The 16045-nt window shown below is 42.5% G+C and overlaps 2 protein-coding genes across 6 annotated transcripts in view; one reads left to right on the top strand and one right to left on the bottom strand.

The window, feature by feature from the left end:
* Nucleotides 1-2560, top strand: part of CLTC (clathrin heavy chain) — a 75049-nt gene extending 72489 nt beyond the window's left edge. For all 3 annotated transcript variants that reach the window (XM_010339718.3, XM_003929087.4, XM_074388072.1), the window contains one exon: nucleotides 1522-2560. In XM_010339718.3, coding sequence (XP_010338020.1) covers nucleotides 1522-1646 — 125 coding nt within the window. In that variant the 3' untranslated portion in view covers nucleotides 1647-2560. The remainder of the gene's footprint in view (nucleotides 1-1521) is intronic.
* Nucleotides 2561-5276: 2716 nt separating this feature from the next.
* Nucleotides 5277-16007, bottom strand: PTRH2 (peptidyl-tRNA hydrolase 2). 3 transcript variants are annotated; one of them, XM_074388081.1, is made up of 3 exons: nucleotides 15829-16007; nucleotides 11835-11862; nucleotides 5277-5950 (listed from the first exon to the last, which is right to left on the bottom strand). In XM_074388081.1, exon 3 carries the CDS (start codon nucleotides 5948-5950, stop codon nucleotides 5411-5413), a length of 540 nt encoding a protein of 179 aa, XP_074244182.1. In that variant the 5' UTR covers nucleotides 11835-11862; nucleotides 15829-16007; the 3' UTR covers nucleotides 5277-5410. The 3 variants fall into 3 exon arrangements, with proteins under 3 accessions (XP_074244182.1, XP_010338018.1, XP_074244181.1); XM_010339716.2 differs by lacking the exon at nucleotides 11835-11862 and having other exon boundaries at nucleotides 15829-16005; XM_074388080.1 differs by lacking the exon at nucleotides 15829-16007 and having other exon boundaries at nucleotides 6837-11923.
* Between the last annotated feature and the right edge of the window lie 38 nt (nucleotides 16008-16045).

Raw genomic sequence — 16045 nt, 5'->3', positions numbered from 1 at the left:
GTTTTATCTCCTTTTTACTGTAGACAAAAGGTGCCTTAGGAATTTAGAGGACAGTATAGTTTTGATAAAAGTAAAGTGGGTTCTTAGAGATGGGAGCAAGATGTTTGACATGTTTGAGATAAGAAACAATTCAAATCCTTAAAGGCGAAAAAGAGATACATAACACAGTAGGAACAAGAAATTGTGGGTGTAATACTTGGGGGTTAACTACTGAATTTGTCTTGCCTTCAGGGTATTTTCATGAGTAGTTAAAAATTGGGTTGGAATTTCAAGTAGATGTCAGTATCAAGATTAGGGATGACTTTTTAAAAACTGGTTTCCAAAAATAATTTGTTTGCTACAGACAGCTTTGGTTGTTACCCACAAAAAGGAAAGACGTCAAGTCCCTTGTGTTAGGAGAAATCTTGATCTAGGTTTACACTGTAGTAGGAGGTTAAGAATGCTTATTTTGTAGGGGTAGAGAGAGGTATTACTTGTTTTTGCTCTCTAAGCCAGGTCCTCTATAGGTCATGTTTTCTGCATATGGTCAACAACTATTTAAACTTCTTAAGAAAGAGGGTCAACATATTATTTGATAGAGGGTATATGTTCTAATGTATTTCATACCTAAAGACGACCTGAATGTGCTCCCCCCGATCCATGGAGTCACCCAAGCTGGGGTGCAGTGGTGCGATCTCAGCTCACTGCAACCTCCGCCTCCGAGGTTCAAGCGATTCTTCTGCCTCAGCCTCCTGAGTAGCTGGGACCACAGGCCCACGCCACCATGCCTGGCTCATGGGGTTTTTTTGTATTTTTAGTAGAGACGGGGTTTCACCACATTAGCCAGGCTGGTGTCGAACTCCTTACCTAAGTTCAGTTATGTTAAAAATGTCAGTTAAGCCAAGCATGGTGGCTCATGCCTATAATCCCAGCCCTTTGGGAGGCAAAGGTGGGCTGATACTTAGGCCAGGAGTTTGAGACCAGCCTGGCCAATGTGGCAAACCCCCATTTCTATCAAAAATACAAAAATTAGCTGGGCATACTGGTGCACACCTGTAATCCCAGCTACTTGGGAGGCTGAGGCACGAGAATTGCTTGAACCCAGGTGGCAGAGGTTGCAGTGAGCTGAGACTGCACCACTGCACTCCATCCTGGGCAACAGGGTAAGATTCTGTCTTTAAAAGAAAAAAAATTTCATTTAAAAAAACAAGTTTTCTTGTGCTGATTTTATTGTGTAATGAAATATAATGTGCATGTTAGCTATGTGTCAAGCATAGCACATCAGGCATATTGTGTTCAATCATAAGTAGTTCTGACCTTTGGCCCTGTGCTGTTTGTTGGCCTTTTAGATAGGAATTTTCTTAGAGTAAGGCTGTCATGCCAAAATTCTGACAATCAAATGTGCCCCCCTTCCAACTCATTTGAATTCAAGGTTGAGATTATGTTGCTAGAGTGAAGGAGACTGGAGTGTTTTAAATGCTAACAATTTGTCCTGCCTCCTTGCCCCTGCCCTCTGCTTCATTTTGTTTTCTTCTACTTTAGGTCAGCCCCAGTTGATGCTGACAGCAGGACCCAGTGTTGCCGTCCCTCCCCAGGCACCTTTTGGTTATGGTTATACTGCACCACCCTACGGACAGCCACAGCCTGGCTTTGGGTACAGCATGTAAGAGGAAAAGCTGATCCTGTAGTCACCTATTTTCGTACTGAAACATCGTCTCTACCCACTTCTGTTTATAATGGAAACAGGCAACGTGTTCTTGTAACCTTTATTTCATGAAGGACTCCTTTTTGTTTCTAACTATAAACTTGGATCACCTATGTTAAAACCTTATTTCACATTCCACATCATTTTAGAATTTATTTTCGAATGGGAATAGTTTCAATGTTGGGCTTTTTTTCTTCCCCATCATTCTTTAAAGAACTGCTTAATATTCAATCTGTTGTGAAGAACCCGATTTGCACTCTGTAGTGTTTAAAGAAAGAAACTCTAATATTGAATCTCTTAAATGTATGTAAACAGCTTACAAATATGTATTGTCTAAATGCATTTAAATCTGTTTTATTCAGAGAAAAGCTAAAACAAAAATACTGGCATATGACCATGCAAGACTGTCAGTGCCAACAAAGACAACACTAATCAGCATATCCTACATTGGATTGCAGTGCTCTCCAGATAATCTGAAAAATGTTACAGACAACTTGCCTGATTTTTAAATGAGCATAAAAGGTCCTCTAAAAAGGCCCTCTAACCTATGCAGGTTTCCCCATTACGCATATAGAAAATGCTAGTATGTTTTGCTCACTTCATATGTAACAGGTGCCCTTATGTTGTGCTGTATCCTGTGCTTTTTCTGTGGGACCATTCCATTCAGGAGCAAAGAGCACCATGATTCCAATCTTGTGTGTGTTTACTAACCCTTCCCTGAGGTTTGTGTATGTTTGGATATTGTGGTGTTTTAGATCACTGAGTGTACAGAAGAGAGAAATTCAAACAAAATATTGCTGTTCTTCAGTTTTGTTTGTGGAATTTGAAATTACTCAAATTTAAAATAAATTACTGGACTGTGGAAATAACATAGAATTGAAGTTTTAATTAAATACCACTCAAAGCATAATAATAGTAGTTTTTGTAGTTTTATATTGGATACCAAGGCATTACAGGGAGGTATGAAAGGAAGAGGAATGAGAAGACACGTGAAGACATTGTGAATTCTGTCAATGTGCATTCCTGTAGTTCATTAATAAGGTACATGCAATAGTCTAAAGAACCAAGTCACTACTTTAGTGGGTTACATTTAGTCTATCCTCCAGTATTTTAACCAAGCGACACTTGAGGTTTTTATCTAAGCATTTCACTTAAATGAACAAACCATGGCTGTTATATTAACTTGAAATAAAATATATTTAAACATGTAATTAACATGCTTTTTCTCATAATGAATTATAAAGGTGCCCAAGTTGATCTTTTGAAAAATTGGTTGTGTGAATCCAGCTCTTGCTTATGACTGAGAATGTTCTTAAAAGTTCATTTCACTATCCCTTAATTCTCAATCGTTACACATAGCCCCTTGCCGAGTCTTGCATTGCTTTACAACTTTCTTAGGCAAATTACCTACCATAAGCTCCAAAGATGTTTTTAAAAACTTAAAATCCCTGTTCCACCCGGTGTGGTAATCCCAGCACTTTGGGAGACCTAACATGGTGAAACCCCATCTCTACTAAAAATACAAAAATCAAAACAGGCGTGGGGTGGTGCACACCCAGCTGTGGCCAGGCAGTGGCTCACACCTGTAATCCCAGCACTTCAGAAGGCCAAGGCAGGTGGATCACCTAAGGTCAGGAATTCAAGACCAGCCTGACCAACATGGAGAAACCCTGTCTCTACTAAAAAATACAAAATTAGCTGGGCATGGTGGTGCATTCCTGTAATCCTAGCTACTTGGGAGGCTGAGGCGTGAGAATCACTTGAACCTGGGAGGCAAAGGTTGCAGTGAACCGAGATCACGTCGCTACACTCCAGCCTAGGTGACAGAATGAGAGTCTGTCACCCTGTTTAGTTTCATTCAGGACATTAAGTGAAACTGTTAAAGTGCAGGTTGGTGAAGAATACAATGGTACCCCTGCTTTGATCTGTGGGAGGTGCCATCAGTTTTCCCCACCACTGCTTTTGCACCATCAGTGCAAATATGAACACAGGGAAAAAGAAAATAATAGAATTATGAAAACATTTTTGACTCTGTGGAGACTCCATGGGTTCTGCAGAGTGTACTTTGAGAACTATAAGATTATGAGTCCTATAAAACACTAAGTACAGATAAACTAGAAAACAAGCACGTATCCACAATTACCAGAACTTTCATAGTATTTCTCCTAATAGATATGCCATGATTGATCACAGTTATTTAGCCACCCCATGCCATCCTGTTGGGAATGCCACTGTCTTTGAATTTGGAGCCATCAGTCTATCAGAGGCAAACCTAAGAAATTACCTGAGCCAGAATCATGCAATTAGCATTGGGTTCAACTCAGTCCTAACCGTTGCATTTTGTTGCATCACTTTTGGAGCCAGTAAACATTGTTTGTTTAGAAATAGTTGCTGTTGTGGCATCATTCACAGTTACAATTTCTTCTATGCTGTCATATGCCTGTGCGAAGTGTATAAAATGGATCAAATATTAGAACTTTCAAGACTGTCTTTAGTGTTCTGCCCACAGTATTCCACTAATTACCTTAGACCTTGAGATTGTGTTATATAATGCTGCTTATATTGTAGTTAATGATAGAGAGTTAGAGCCACTTAAAATGGGCCTATTACCAAAATTCTCCCTGGCATCCTTACAGTTCTCAGGGATATACTGATTTTAGAAACTACTGTCAGTATCCTCCTAAAAGAAGACTTTAAAGAAAAACAGTTTCAGGCCAGGAGCAGTGGCTCACGCCTGTAATCCCAGCACTTTGGGAGGCTGAGGCAGGCGGATCAGGAGGTCAGAAGTTCGAGACCAGCCTGAGCAACATGGTGAAACCCCGTCTCTAATGAAAAGAAAGTCTCTAACAAGATGACAATCAGGAAGCTATGTGGCTTGGGAAGTTGGGACCCTCTGCCTCATACTCTGGGTTAACTGTTATAACACTGTAATCAGGATTGTACAACTGTATCTAAAGATTAAGGGGAAAAAAGGCACCCTGAATTGTCTGATTCTTTAAGTTCTAGGAAAAAAAACTAGCAGGGATGACAAACTACATTCACTTTACAGTTCCCATAAATTCTTACCTGGGCCCACTCATTTCCATCTGTAAGGTCCATAAGGTTACTCCACAAGGATCAATGGCTTCACTGTTGAGGAAGGGGGGAGTGAGAATTTTCAATAGGCTGTGATTTAGCATGACTGCTGATAACCTTTAGCCAGTATGTGTCAGGGAAGGTGAACATGAAACACTGCACAGTGTACCAGTGCTATAAAACCTCAACCTTGAGACAAAAATTCAAACAGGTCATAAACCATTGGACTTCATTGAGGGTGGCCATGATCTATTAATAAAGTAGGCTATCAATCATCCAAGAAGCAACAGGAGGGGAACAAACTGCAGCTTGCCTCCGGTGGAAATACCCTTGAACCTCGACCTCCAGTGGGACGGTGGCATAGTCTTGGGGAAGGGCCACCACAGTTTCCTCCCTTTTAATCCAATTGTATCATGACCTGTTTCTCTCATCTGTTTCGGCCTGTCACTTGAACCACCAAGACCACTTAGCCAACAGTACTGTTTTTAAGCTCAAGATGACAACTCTAACTGCCAAGCACAGAACACGGGAATAGGCTTTATTTTCATCTCAAGAACATTTTTAAGTTGGGGGAAGAAATTCAGCTTTTGTCAGAATTTGACAGGCTTCAAACACTTGTGATAGAGGGGCTGTCATCATATCAAAGTCCACTTAGTAAAGTTTTAGGTGACCAGTGACTTTGTCAATTAGGTCTGCTGGTCCTGGCCCAATTCCTAGGACAGTTTGAGAGCCTGGTGCAATTTGAGTACGTCCAGCATCTTGGATTAAACTTACAGTCAGTCCCAGCATTTTCGCATGGGTCAATAACGCAATCAGGGTTTCTTCATCAGGAGCTTTGACCACCACCTTGGGCTGGCCACAGTATTCCCACTGTTTGAGCACTTCAGGATTTCTTCTTTGAATCTGCTTGTAGGCTGAAACAGCAGCATGAGAGCACTGGGCAGCCACTTTCCCTTTTCCCATCTTTAAGTCATTTCGAACCACAAGAATCATCTTGTACTCCCCACTTTCTCCCAAGATGCTTGCTTCTGTTTCAGTCTCTGTGTATGTCTTGATCATCCTGCTTTTGGGGAGCATCCCAAAGCGTACTCGGAGGCTCCAGCCCAGGCATATGCCACAGGCAACTCCAACAGCCAAGCTGAGTGCACTGGGATGAGCCAAATATTCCATAACCAAGGATTTGAAGGGCATCTTAAGGGAAAGGAAAGCAGTTATCACTAGCCAGCAGTAACAACTTAGGCTTATCAGAGAAACATTTTGACTATACACTTAACTGAATGAGGTCATCCAGAAAAAAGGCAAAACGTATCTTGGATCTTATGCCCGCACCCTCTTTCCAAAACCCCCTGCCCCACCACCAGTGTACTAGAAAAAATTCAAGCAACCACGTGAAGCAGTTTAGATCATTTCCCATCTTGATGTGAACAGTTGCATCAAGTTCAAAAACTATTCCTTAGTTTTCCCTTAGTCTTATGGAAATGTTCTGTTTTAGCAAGATGCCTAAAAGATTTAAAGAAACCAAAAGTAACTCACCCCTTTCCTGGAAAACAGTGCTAATCTGAGTTTTCACAATGCAGTGGTTCTCAGTGGAGATGGTATCAAAGAAGTTACCCTCATTACTGTCACATTAACAGGCCTGGAGTGAGGTGCGCTACTGACATTTACTAAGCCTGAGCAAGGATGTTAAAAATCTTACAAAATAAAAGAGTCGTCCCATTGGACATTAGTGCAGCTGAAGAACTTAGTATCTGAGATGAAAACTCCCCAACATCATTTACATAAGTACACAAAATATTTTTTGCATAGTTTTACTATGTACAGGTGCTCCTCGATTTACCATGGGGTTACATCCCAAGTAACCCAATTAATTGAAAATATCGTAAGCCAAAAATGCATTTAATAGACATATAGAACATGACTTAGCCTAGCCTAGCTTAAATGTGCTCAGAACACTTACGTTAGCCTACAGCTGGACGGAAATCATCTAACACAGGCTATTTTATAATAAAGTGTTGAGTAGCTCCTGTAATTTGTTGAATACTGTACTGAAAGCAGAAAACAATGTTTGGGTACTCACCATTATTGTACACAGCTTGAAAGCACAGTGGTCCTGAAAAATGTTTGAAGCACTGAAACAATTAATTGCTGGATGATGGGGATGCTTTAGCAATAGGGTCCTCAATTTCTCTCTCTTCTGATGAACATTGAGACTAGGTGGTAGAAGGCATTGGCACATCAACATTAGTTGATGGTTTAGCAAGCATAGTGGCGTTCTTCAGGAAGACACCAAGTTGTGACTGTATAGCTTGTTTCTTCTTTTCATTATATATCTCTCTGTAGCAAGCAAGAGCATCCTGTATCTGCCTGGCAGCTGTAGGGAATCTCTCATAATTGACATCCGTTTCTTCTAATATCTGCAGGCCACTGCTGATAGCAGCAAATGCCTCTGCCAGTTCCTTTGCTGTGAACTTTCTAGGTGCCGTGGGTTTCACTTCTTCCACTGCCTTAATTCCTTTACTTCTTTCTTCCTCCAGTTCAATAAGCTCCTTATTGCAAAGATCTTCAGCCACAATTATTCTACATAGCTGTTTCTTAAAAGCTATGGCACCTTCATTACCAGCATGTGCTGCCTCACCACTGACCTTCACACTGTGAAAATTATGACGCCCTTTGAAGCGCTGGAACCATCCATGACTTGCTTTAAACATTTGTGTATATGTAGGATCACTGACATGGTCTTTTAGCATATTAAAAAGACTTCTTGCCTTAGCTTGGATCATCAGTATGCTAAGTGGTATATGCTTCTGTAGCTGGTCTTCCATCCATATAACAAGTAATTTTTCCACATCATCAATTGACCCAGCTCTTTTCTTTGTGATAACAGTGGATTTAATTGATGCTGATGATTTCGCTGCATCACTGATTCGTTTCTTATCCTTTAAGATGGTTGAAATTGTGGATTGCGAAAGTCCTAACTCACGTGCAGTGGCCATTACTGGCTTGCCACCTTCTTGCTGGGCAATTATCTTGAGTTTCATTTCAAGAGTAATTGCCTTCCTCTTCTTCGTCTCACCGGGAACAGGAGACACTGATGGACATTTTGTAGACATGATGGAACGTGAAAACACAAAACACAATATCCAAAAAAGCTGGCAACACAGTATAATGTAGAGGATGGGTTGTTTACCCTCGTGGTCACATGGGTGACTGGGAGCTGTGGCTCACTGCCACCGCCCAGCATCACAAAAGTGTACTGTACCACCTTATCACTAGGCCAGAAAAAGGCCAAAATGCAAAACTCCAAGTACAGTTTCTACTGAATGGGTACTGCTTTCACACCATCGTAAAGTTGAAAAATCCTAAGTCAGAGACTGTCCATACTGAATTTTCCGAAAGTGTAACTATCATAAAACAAAGGAATGTCATCCTACATATTTTTAGAAAATCCTCCTACTTCAGCAAAGCTGTTCATAATATTTGCATCACCAATACCTATATCAGCCTACGAATGAGGCTGTTGGATTCACAGTGCTTCTATGTAAAGGTGCAAGCAACCATCGGTTTCTTTTTTGAGTGGAGTATTATCTAAGCATTTTCTAAACATGGGGTCACTACATTTGCAATGCACTGTATTTGTAATGTAAAGTGGTGCCCTTGGAATCATCATGCAGTGCCTGACTGGCACAGCACAGATGACAGCCATGGAAGTACTTACAAAAGTTAGAACATTATATTAACAACAGCCATGGAAGTACTTACAAAAGTTAGAACATTATATTAACATTCTTTCCACTAATTTTAACATAAAAGGGGTTATTGTCTTTGGGGGACAGAAATTAGTTTGAAGTGGGGTCAAGAGACAGAGCAAAAAGAAAAAGAAATGGATATAAGGCGAAGAGCATATTTAAATGTTAATGGGATGGAGCCAGAGGAAAGGTAGGTAAATGCTCAAGATAGAGAAGGCCTTTACAAAGGAATTTGGTCTTGGAAAGGGGCACCCTTCCCAATTTGAGTTTTAAATCAGGCAGGTCCCTGGATTTGAAGGCAGGAAGGGATTCCCTCGAGGGAAGGAGCTCAGACAGAAGTTAAAATGGAGAAGAGAAAGGCTGAAATAAAAGGTGTGGCAAAATATGGTAGGATGGCAGAAGAGTGTTGAAAGCATGGTTAAGATTAATGATGACTTTTTAATCGCAACATACTATTTGTGATTTTCTCCAGTACTACTTAGGAGCTAAAAAAGACTAAACCTACTGATCCCTTCCTCCAAACATACAAACTAACCTCCATCCACACTCATCCTTCACCTTCCCCTCCTACTAGAATGGATAGTTGGATGTACCCGGGTTTAAATTTTGCCAGGCGCAAGCACCAAGACACAATGGTACAAGGAAATTTAGGATGAGGGCGAGAATGTTTGACATGCCAGACCGTGCAACCTGTATTATTATTTTTTTTCTCTTTTGGCCTACCTGATAAAAAGCAACCTGTATTATCAAAGACTGATTTATGGACAACGAAGTGATGGATGCCGTTTACCTAGACATGCTGTTGAAGAACAGGTGTGATGAAAGTAAGCTGTTAAGACTTAGAGAAGTTCATGGGGTTCTGATTTTGGAGATGAACAATTATAAAGAGATACAAAGCCCAGGGCATAGCTATAAGAATAGGCATCTGAAATGTAACTGTGGCCCCTTTCTCCTTTCTCAGTTCTTTCAGTTTTGTGAGACACTGCTTCCCTTCCACACATACCGGCCGGACCTGTCCTAGGGTTTAGGTGACACAGGAAGGCAAAAAGCACAAAGTCTTTTCTCTAATGAAACGGCAGTGGTTTTGAAATGGTCCAATCCTAATTTTGAATTTCTTTCATTCTGTTTTAAAACTGTGTTTCTATAGCTCAAAGTTTCCACAATACTTTGACATGTGTTGTGCTATTTGATCCACATAACACTGAGAAGCGAGGATTACGGCAATATCAAAAATGAAGAAGTTCAGACCAAGGGAAGTTCAATAAAACAAATGCTATATGCCAGCCACGCACCTTGTTAAGCTGAGGATATAGTGATGAATACAGGCCATTGTCAGCTGTTCGTAGACGAGTAGTAAATGTAATAAAAAGGTGTTCGACAGTCTCACTGGGGGTGAGACGGGGGAGGCAGTGACAGAACATTAGATTCTCATAAGAAACGCACAATTTAGACCCCTCGCATAGGCAGTTCACAATAGGGTTCACACTCCTATGAGAATCTAATGCTGCCGCTAATCTGACAGGAGATGGTGCTCAGGAGGTAATTCAAGCAATGGGGAGCGGCTGCAAATACAGATGAAACTTCACTCACTTGCCCACGGCTCACCTCCTGCTATGCAGCCCAGTTCCTAACAGACCACGGGGACCCCTGGTCTAAAAGATACTTGGGACTTCAAGGTAAAGAATGAACTGGATGTTGGCAGTAGATACAGGAGGATCATTTCAGAGGCTGCTATAATGTATGTAATAAGTTAACATTTATGATATTTTGCTATACACTGGCTAAACACTACAGGAACTGTCTTTTTTAATGCTCCCAACAGCACTTCAAGGTTAATAAAATTGGTCATGGACTTACTGTAGGTTTGCTTAAGTTTCTTGGCTTTACAATGGTTCAAAAGCAATACACATTCAGTAGAAACTTTAAGTACCCATACAAACATTGTTTTTCACCTTCAGTGCAGTATTCAATGAATTACATGAAATATTCAACACTTGCAGGCCTTCTATGAGATGATTTTGCCCTACTGTACACTAATAACTTGTTCTGAGCATGTTTAAGGTAGGCTAGACTAAGCTACGATGTTTGGTAGAGTAGGTGTATTAAATTTATTTCCAACTTACGATATTTCTTTTTCTAAGAAAGGGTTTCACTCTTTTGCATAGGCTGGAGTACAGTGATGTGATCATAGCTCACTGTAGCCTCAAACTCCTGAGCTGAAGCAATCTTTCCACCTCAACCTCCCCAGTAGCTGGAACTGTAAGCAAACACCACCATACCCAGCTTATTAAAAAAATTTTTTTCAGACAGGAGTTTCATTATGTTGCAGGCTGGTCTTGAACTTTGGTGACCTCAGCCTCCCAGGTAGCTGGAATTACAGGCATGAGCCACTGTGCCTGGCTCTCAATTTATGGTATTTTCAATTTGTGATGGGTTTGTCAGGATATAACCCCACCCTAAATTGAGAAGCATCTGTACATAATTATGACCCCCATTTTTCAGATGCAGAAAATGGAGGTACAAAAGTTACAGCTTGTCTAAATTCACCCAGCTCACAAGCGGCCATCTTAATCCAGGGTGCCATCCCCCACCCTTTTTTTTTTTTTTTTGAGATGGAGTCTTGATCTTGTTGCCCAGGCTATGTGCAATGGCTGAATCACAGCAACCTCCGCCTCACAGGTTCAAGCCATTCTCCTGCCTCCACCTCCCAAGCAGCTGAGATTATGGACACCCACCACCATGCCTGGCTAATTTTCTGTATTTTTAGTAGAGATGGGCTTTCACCATGCTGGCCAGGCTGGTCTCAAACTCCTGACCTCAGGGGATCCACCTGCGTCAGCCTCCCAAAGTGCTGGGATTATAGGCATGAGCTAAGCCACAACACCCTGTCAAGCCCTTGTTCTTTTTTTCTTTTTTTTTTTTGGAGATGTAGTCTCGCTTTGTTGCCCAGGCTGGAGTACAGTGGCATCATCTTGGTTCACTGCAACCTTCACCTCCCGGGTTCAAGCAATTCTCCAGCCTCAGCCTCCCGAGTAGCTGGGACTATAGGTTCATGCTACCACGCCCGTCTAATTTTTTTTTTTTTTTTTAGTATTTTTAGTGGAGACAGGGTTTCACTATGTTGGCCAGGATGGTCTCGATCTCCTGACCTTGTGATCCACCCGCCTCGGCCTCCCAAAGTGCTGCGATTACAAGCGTGAGCCACCAGGCCCAGCCACCCTTGTGCTTCACATGACTATATTATGCCTTTCCCAACAGTCCAGATGAGACGATGATCATTTAGACAACAGTAGTGAGAATGGGAAAGAAAAACAGTGACTAAGGCATACCTGTCTGATTTCGTGACTGATGGGAAGTCTGGTGATAAAAGAAAGGGAGAAGTTAAGAATGACACCTAGATTTGAACAAATGGAGAATGTTGGTAAAATACCAGGTTTGAATGGAAAAGATAATGAATTAGTTTTGTTTTGAACAAAAGACATCTCAGAGACACCTAGAAAGAAGCAGCAAAAAAAAAAGGATATATCAGCTTAAAGGAGAGAACGGCCTAGGACACATCAGTCTAAAGTCAGAAAGGTCTGGGCTGGAAATACAGATCTGAGAGGCCTCACCACATAAAGTTACTGAAGAGATGAAAGGGTATGAGGCCACTTGGACAAGTATGTAGAATAAAGAACTAAAACATAATCCTGAGGAAATGAACAGTAGGAATCAAGGGAGACGGACACGGAGTGGCCAGAAGTACGCGGGTCACATAGGGTAAGCTGCAGAGCACCTAGTTTCAGTACTCTCCTGCTCAAGTGCCTAACTATGGTGACAGGGCTGCACAGACATAGTACTTTATGGTTCTAGTGCCTTTTCAGACCCCAACCCCCCAAAAAGACAAAGCAACAAAGAGAGAGAGAATTCCTAATAGAAAACGTTTTGAAAACCCACATTATCTCCATTTTTGTTTTTGTTTTTTGAGACAGAGTCTCACTCCATCACCCAGGCTGGCGTGCAGTGGCATGATCTCGGCTCGCTGCAACCTCCACCTCCCTGGTTCAAGCAATTCTCCTGCCTCAGCCTCCCAATAGCTGGGATTACAGGTCCATGCCATCATGCCCTACTACTTCTTTTTTTGCATCTTTAGTAGAGATGGGGTTTCACCATGTTGGCCAGGCTGGTCTCGAACTCCTGACCTTGTGATCCACCCACCTTGGCCTCCCAAAGTGTTGGGATTACAGGCGTGAGCCAGCCACTGCACCCAGCCGTTTTTGTTTTGTTTTGTTTTGTTTTGAGATGGCATCTCACTCTATCACCCAAGCTGGAGGTACAGTGGTGCCATCTCAGCTCACTGCAACCTCTGCCTCCAGGTTGAAGTGATTCTCCTGCCTCAGCTTCCCAAATAGCTGAGATTACATGCACATGCCATTACACCCAGCTAATTTTTGTATTTTTAGTAGAGATGGGTTTTCACCATGTTGGCCAGGCTGATCTCGAACTCCTGACTTCAAGTGATCTGCCCGTCTCGGCCTCCCAAAGTGCTGGGATTTGCAGGCATGAGCCACCACGCCTGGCCAAGTTTCTATTTAATGCTTACATATCAGCAGGACTTTTCTTTGATAATCTAACAACCAGACTCCAAACTGAACAAATATTCAATTATTTCTAAAAAGGTATATTAACCTCTATATTAACAATTAGGATTCTCTGAAATAATCTCTAGGTTGCAAAGTAACCAAATATCCCATATACTAGATTCAGGTACTATCTGGAGAAGGAACTGCTCTATATAGAGAAGGTATTATGTGCTAGATAACATACTAAATCCTTTATATTATCCGTTACCTCATTTATCGTTGCTATGAATACATAAAAAGGAAGCTATATCAGCCTAATTTTAAAGATGAGAAACATGAGGCTCAAACAGAGAAGCTGCCTTTTTTTTTTTTCTTTTTTCTTTTTCTAAAGAAAAGGGGTCAGCCGGGTGCGGTGGCTCACGTCTGTAATCCCAGCACTTTGGGAGGCTGAGGTGGGTGGATCACGAGGTCAGGAGTTCAAGACCAGCCTGGCCAACATGGTGAAACCCTGTCTCTTAAAAAAATAAATAATAAAAAAATAAAGAGAAGGGGTCTCCCTCTGTCACCCAGGCTAGAGTGCAGTGGCATCATCATAGCTCACTACAGCCTCAAACTCCTGGGCTCAAGCCATTCTCCCACCTCAGCCTTCCAAGTAGCTGGGGTTACAGGCACATGGCACCACACCCTGCTAATTGTTTTTTAAATTTTTTATTTTTTTTTTATGGACTTGGTCTTGCTATGTTGTCCAAACTGGTCTGGAACTCCTGACCTCAAGGAGTTGCTTGAGTTAGAGGCAACAGCATCTCTGGAGCCCAGTTTGAGACCAAACTGGGCAACATAGTGAGACCTTGTCTCTAAAACAAAAAAATTTGAACAATTAGCCAGATGTGTTGGCACATGACCATACTCCCAGCTACTCAAGGGGCTGAGGTGGGAGGACACCTTGGGCTGGGAGGTGGAGGTTGCAGTGAGCCATGATTATGCCACTGCACTCCAGGCTGGGCAACCCTGTCTCCAAAAAACAAAAAAACCATATACCAATAAGATCAAAAACAGAGAACAGTCAAAGTTCCAAAAATTACCAAGTTTATTTATTGCTTATGTCCCATATCTCAATGGAATGTCTAATCATAAAAATGCTAAAACTGGCCGGGTGTGGTGGCTCACACCTGTAATCCCAGCACTTTGGGAGGCTGAGGCAGGTGGATCATGAGATCAGGAGTTCGAGACCAGCCTGGCCAAGATGGTGAAACCCCATCTCTACTAAAAATATAAAAATTAGCCAGGTGCGGTGGTGGGCACCTGTAATCCCAGCTACTTGGGAGGCTGAGGCAGGAGAATAGCTTGACCCAGGAGGTGGAGGCTGCAGTGAGCCGAGATTTTATGCCACTGCACTCTAGCCTGAGCAACAGAGCAAGAGCCATCTCAAAAAAGAAAATGCTAAAATTAACACATTATTTTTGTTCTTTAGGATGTTCTAATCTCATATTAACCTGATCAGATTTATCATCTAATTCCTCTAAAAGAACGTTTGTCTCTTTTCCGTCCACTTACTATAAGCATATCAATGAGCCCAGTGCTTGAGGCTAAGGTAAAACAACCATTCTTTGTCTCATAAATGATTCTGGGCAATGACAGCACAACAAAGTAAGTACATCCTATAAAATCTTCCTCTTGGTGCCTTCTAATTCCCCTGCCTGGGTAAACTCATCTCAGTAGTGCTCTTGAGCCCATTACTCCACCTGTTAATTCTATTTCTTTCCTCCCTTCTTTTAAGAGACAGGAGTCTCACTAGGTGGCCTACACTGGTCTCAAACTTCTGGGCTCAAGTAATCCTGTCTTGGCCTCCCAAAGTGCTGGGATTACAGGCATGAGCCACTGCACCCGGTATGCCGTTTCCAACCTTAAAAAAAAAAAAAAAATTCCCAAATCTTCTCTGATCCCTAAGCCACTGCCTCACTTTCCACGCATAGCATATTCCCAGAGTCTAGTACAGTGCCTGCGATATGTTAGTAAGGATTAAGTACCTCTCTAGGCAATCTCTTTGTGTGATAAAGGGGCCGAAATTTTGTTTCTTTTTTGTTGTTGTTGAGATGAAGTTTCACTTTGTCCCCCAGGCTGGAGTGCAGTGGCCCCATCTCGGCTCACTGCAACCTCCGCCTCCCGAATTCAAGTGATTCTCCTGCCTCTGCCTCCCGAGTGGCTGGGATTACAGGTACGCGCCACACCACACCCAGCTAATTTTTAGTAGAGATGGGTTTTCGCCATGTTGGCCAGGCTGGTCTCGAACCCCTGACCTCAGGTGATCCACCCACATCCGCCTCCCAAAGTGCTGGGATTACAGGCCTGAGCCTCCGCGCCCAGCCCCAAATTTTCGATTATATTCTTAGAAACCTTTTCTTTCCACGCAGAACTCGGCAGCTTCAAACGCTGGGGGTATTCGTAAGTGCCCAGCTGAGGGTGTGAGGCCTGCTCGCTATGCCATCCACTTCGGAGAGATCGCATCGATACTGCCCGCATGGAGGCTTTGCTGGGAACTAGAAATTCTGAGTCCTTCCCTCCCCAGCAGCCCGCTCCTTTCTTCCATAGGACGGTTCGCAGAACAGGGACAGAGGGGCTCAGCGGCCCCTGGACGGAAGACAGTTTATAAAGGAGAAAATGAAGAAGGTGGGTAACAAAATGAGGTGAAAAGAAACGTTCCAACTGTAGAGAGAATGGATAATGATACCGGTTTCCTTCGCCCTGTAAGGAGCCGACCTACCTACAGGACCTCCTTTCCTCACTCGCGCCTTGCCTTCTTCTGGGCAGCGAACACGTTTCTATCGCCCGAGCTATCTCTTCCGGGGTCCCTGAGTAACAACTTCCGGAACAGGACTCGCAAAGCGAGCAGTCATTCTTCCTCTTGCCACACCCACAAGGCCCGCACTAAGAGCCGAACTGAAATCCCGTGAGGATCAACCGAGTTCGCCAAAAGGAGG

This window comes from Saimiri boliviensis, chromosome 17 (assembly GCF_048565385.1).
Source record: "Saimiri boliviensis isolate mSaiBol1 chromosome 17, mSaiBol1.pri, whole genome shotgun sequence".
Taxonomy (NCBI): domain Eukaryota; kingdom Metazoa; phylum Chordata; class Mammalia; order Primates; family Cebidae; genus Saimiri; species Saimiri boliviensis.
This window is presented reverse-complemented; position numbering and strand designations above follow the sequence as displayed.

Coding starts and splice junctions, on each gene's coding strand:
- PTRH2 (XM_074388080.1), bottom strand. CDS start 7,001: ATGTTGATGTGCCAATGCCTTCTACCACCTAGTCTCAATGTTCATCAG. Junction 5,951..6,836: donor TCAAGCTGTGTACAATAATG/GTGAGTACCCAA, acceptor CTTTCCCTTAAG/ATGCCCTTCAAATCCTTGGT.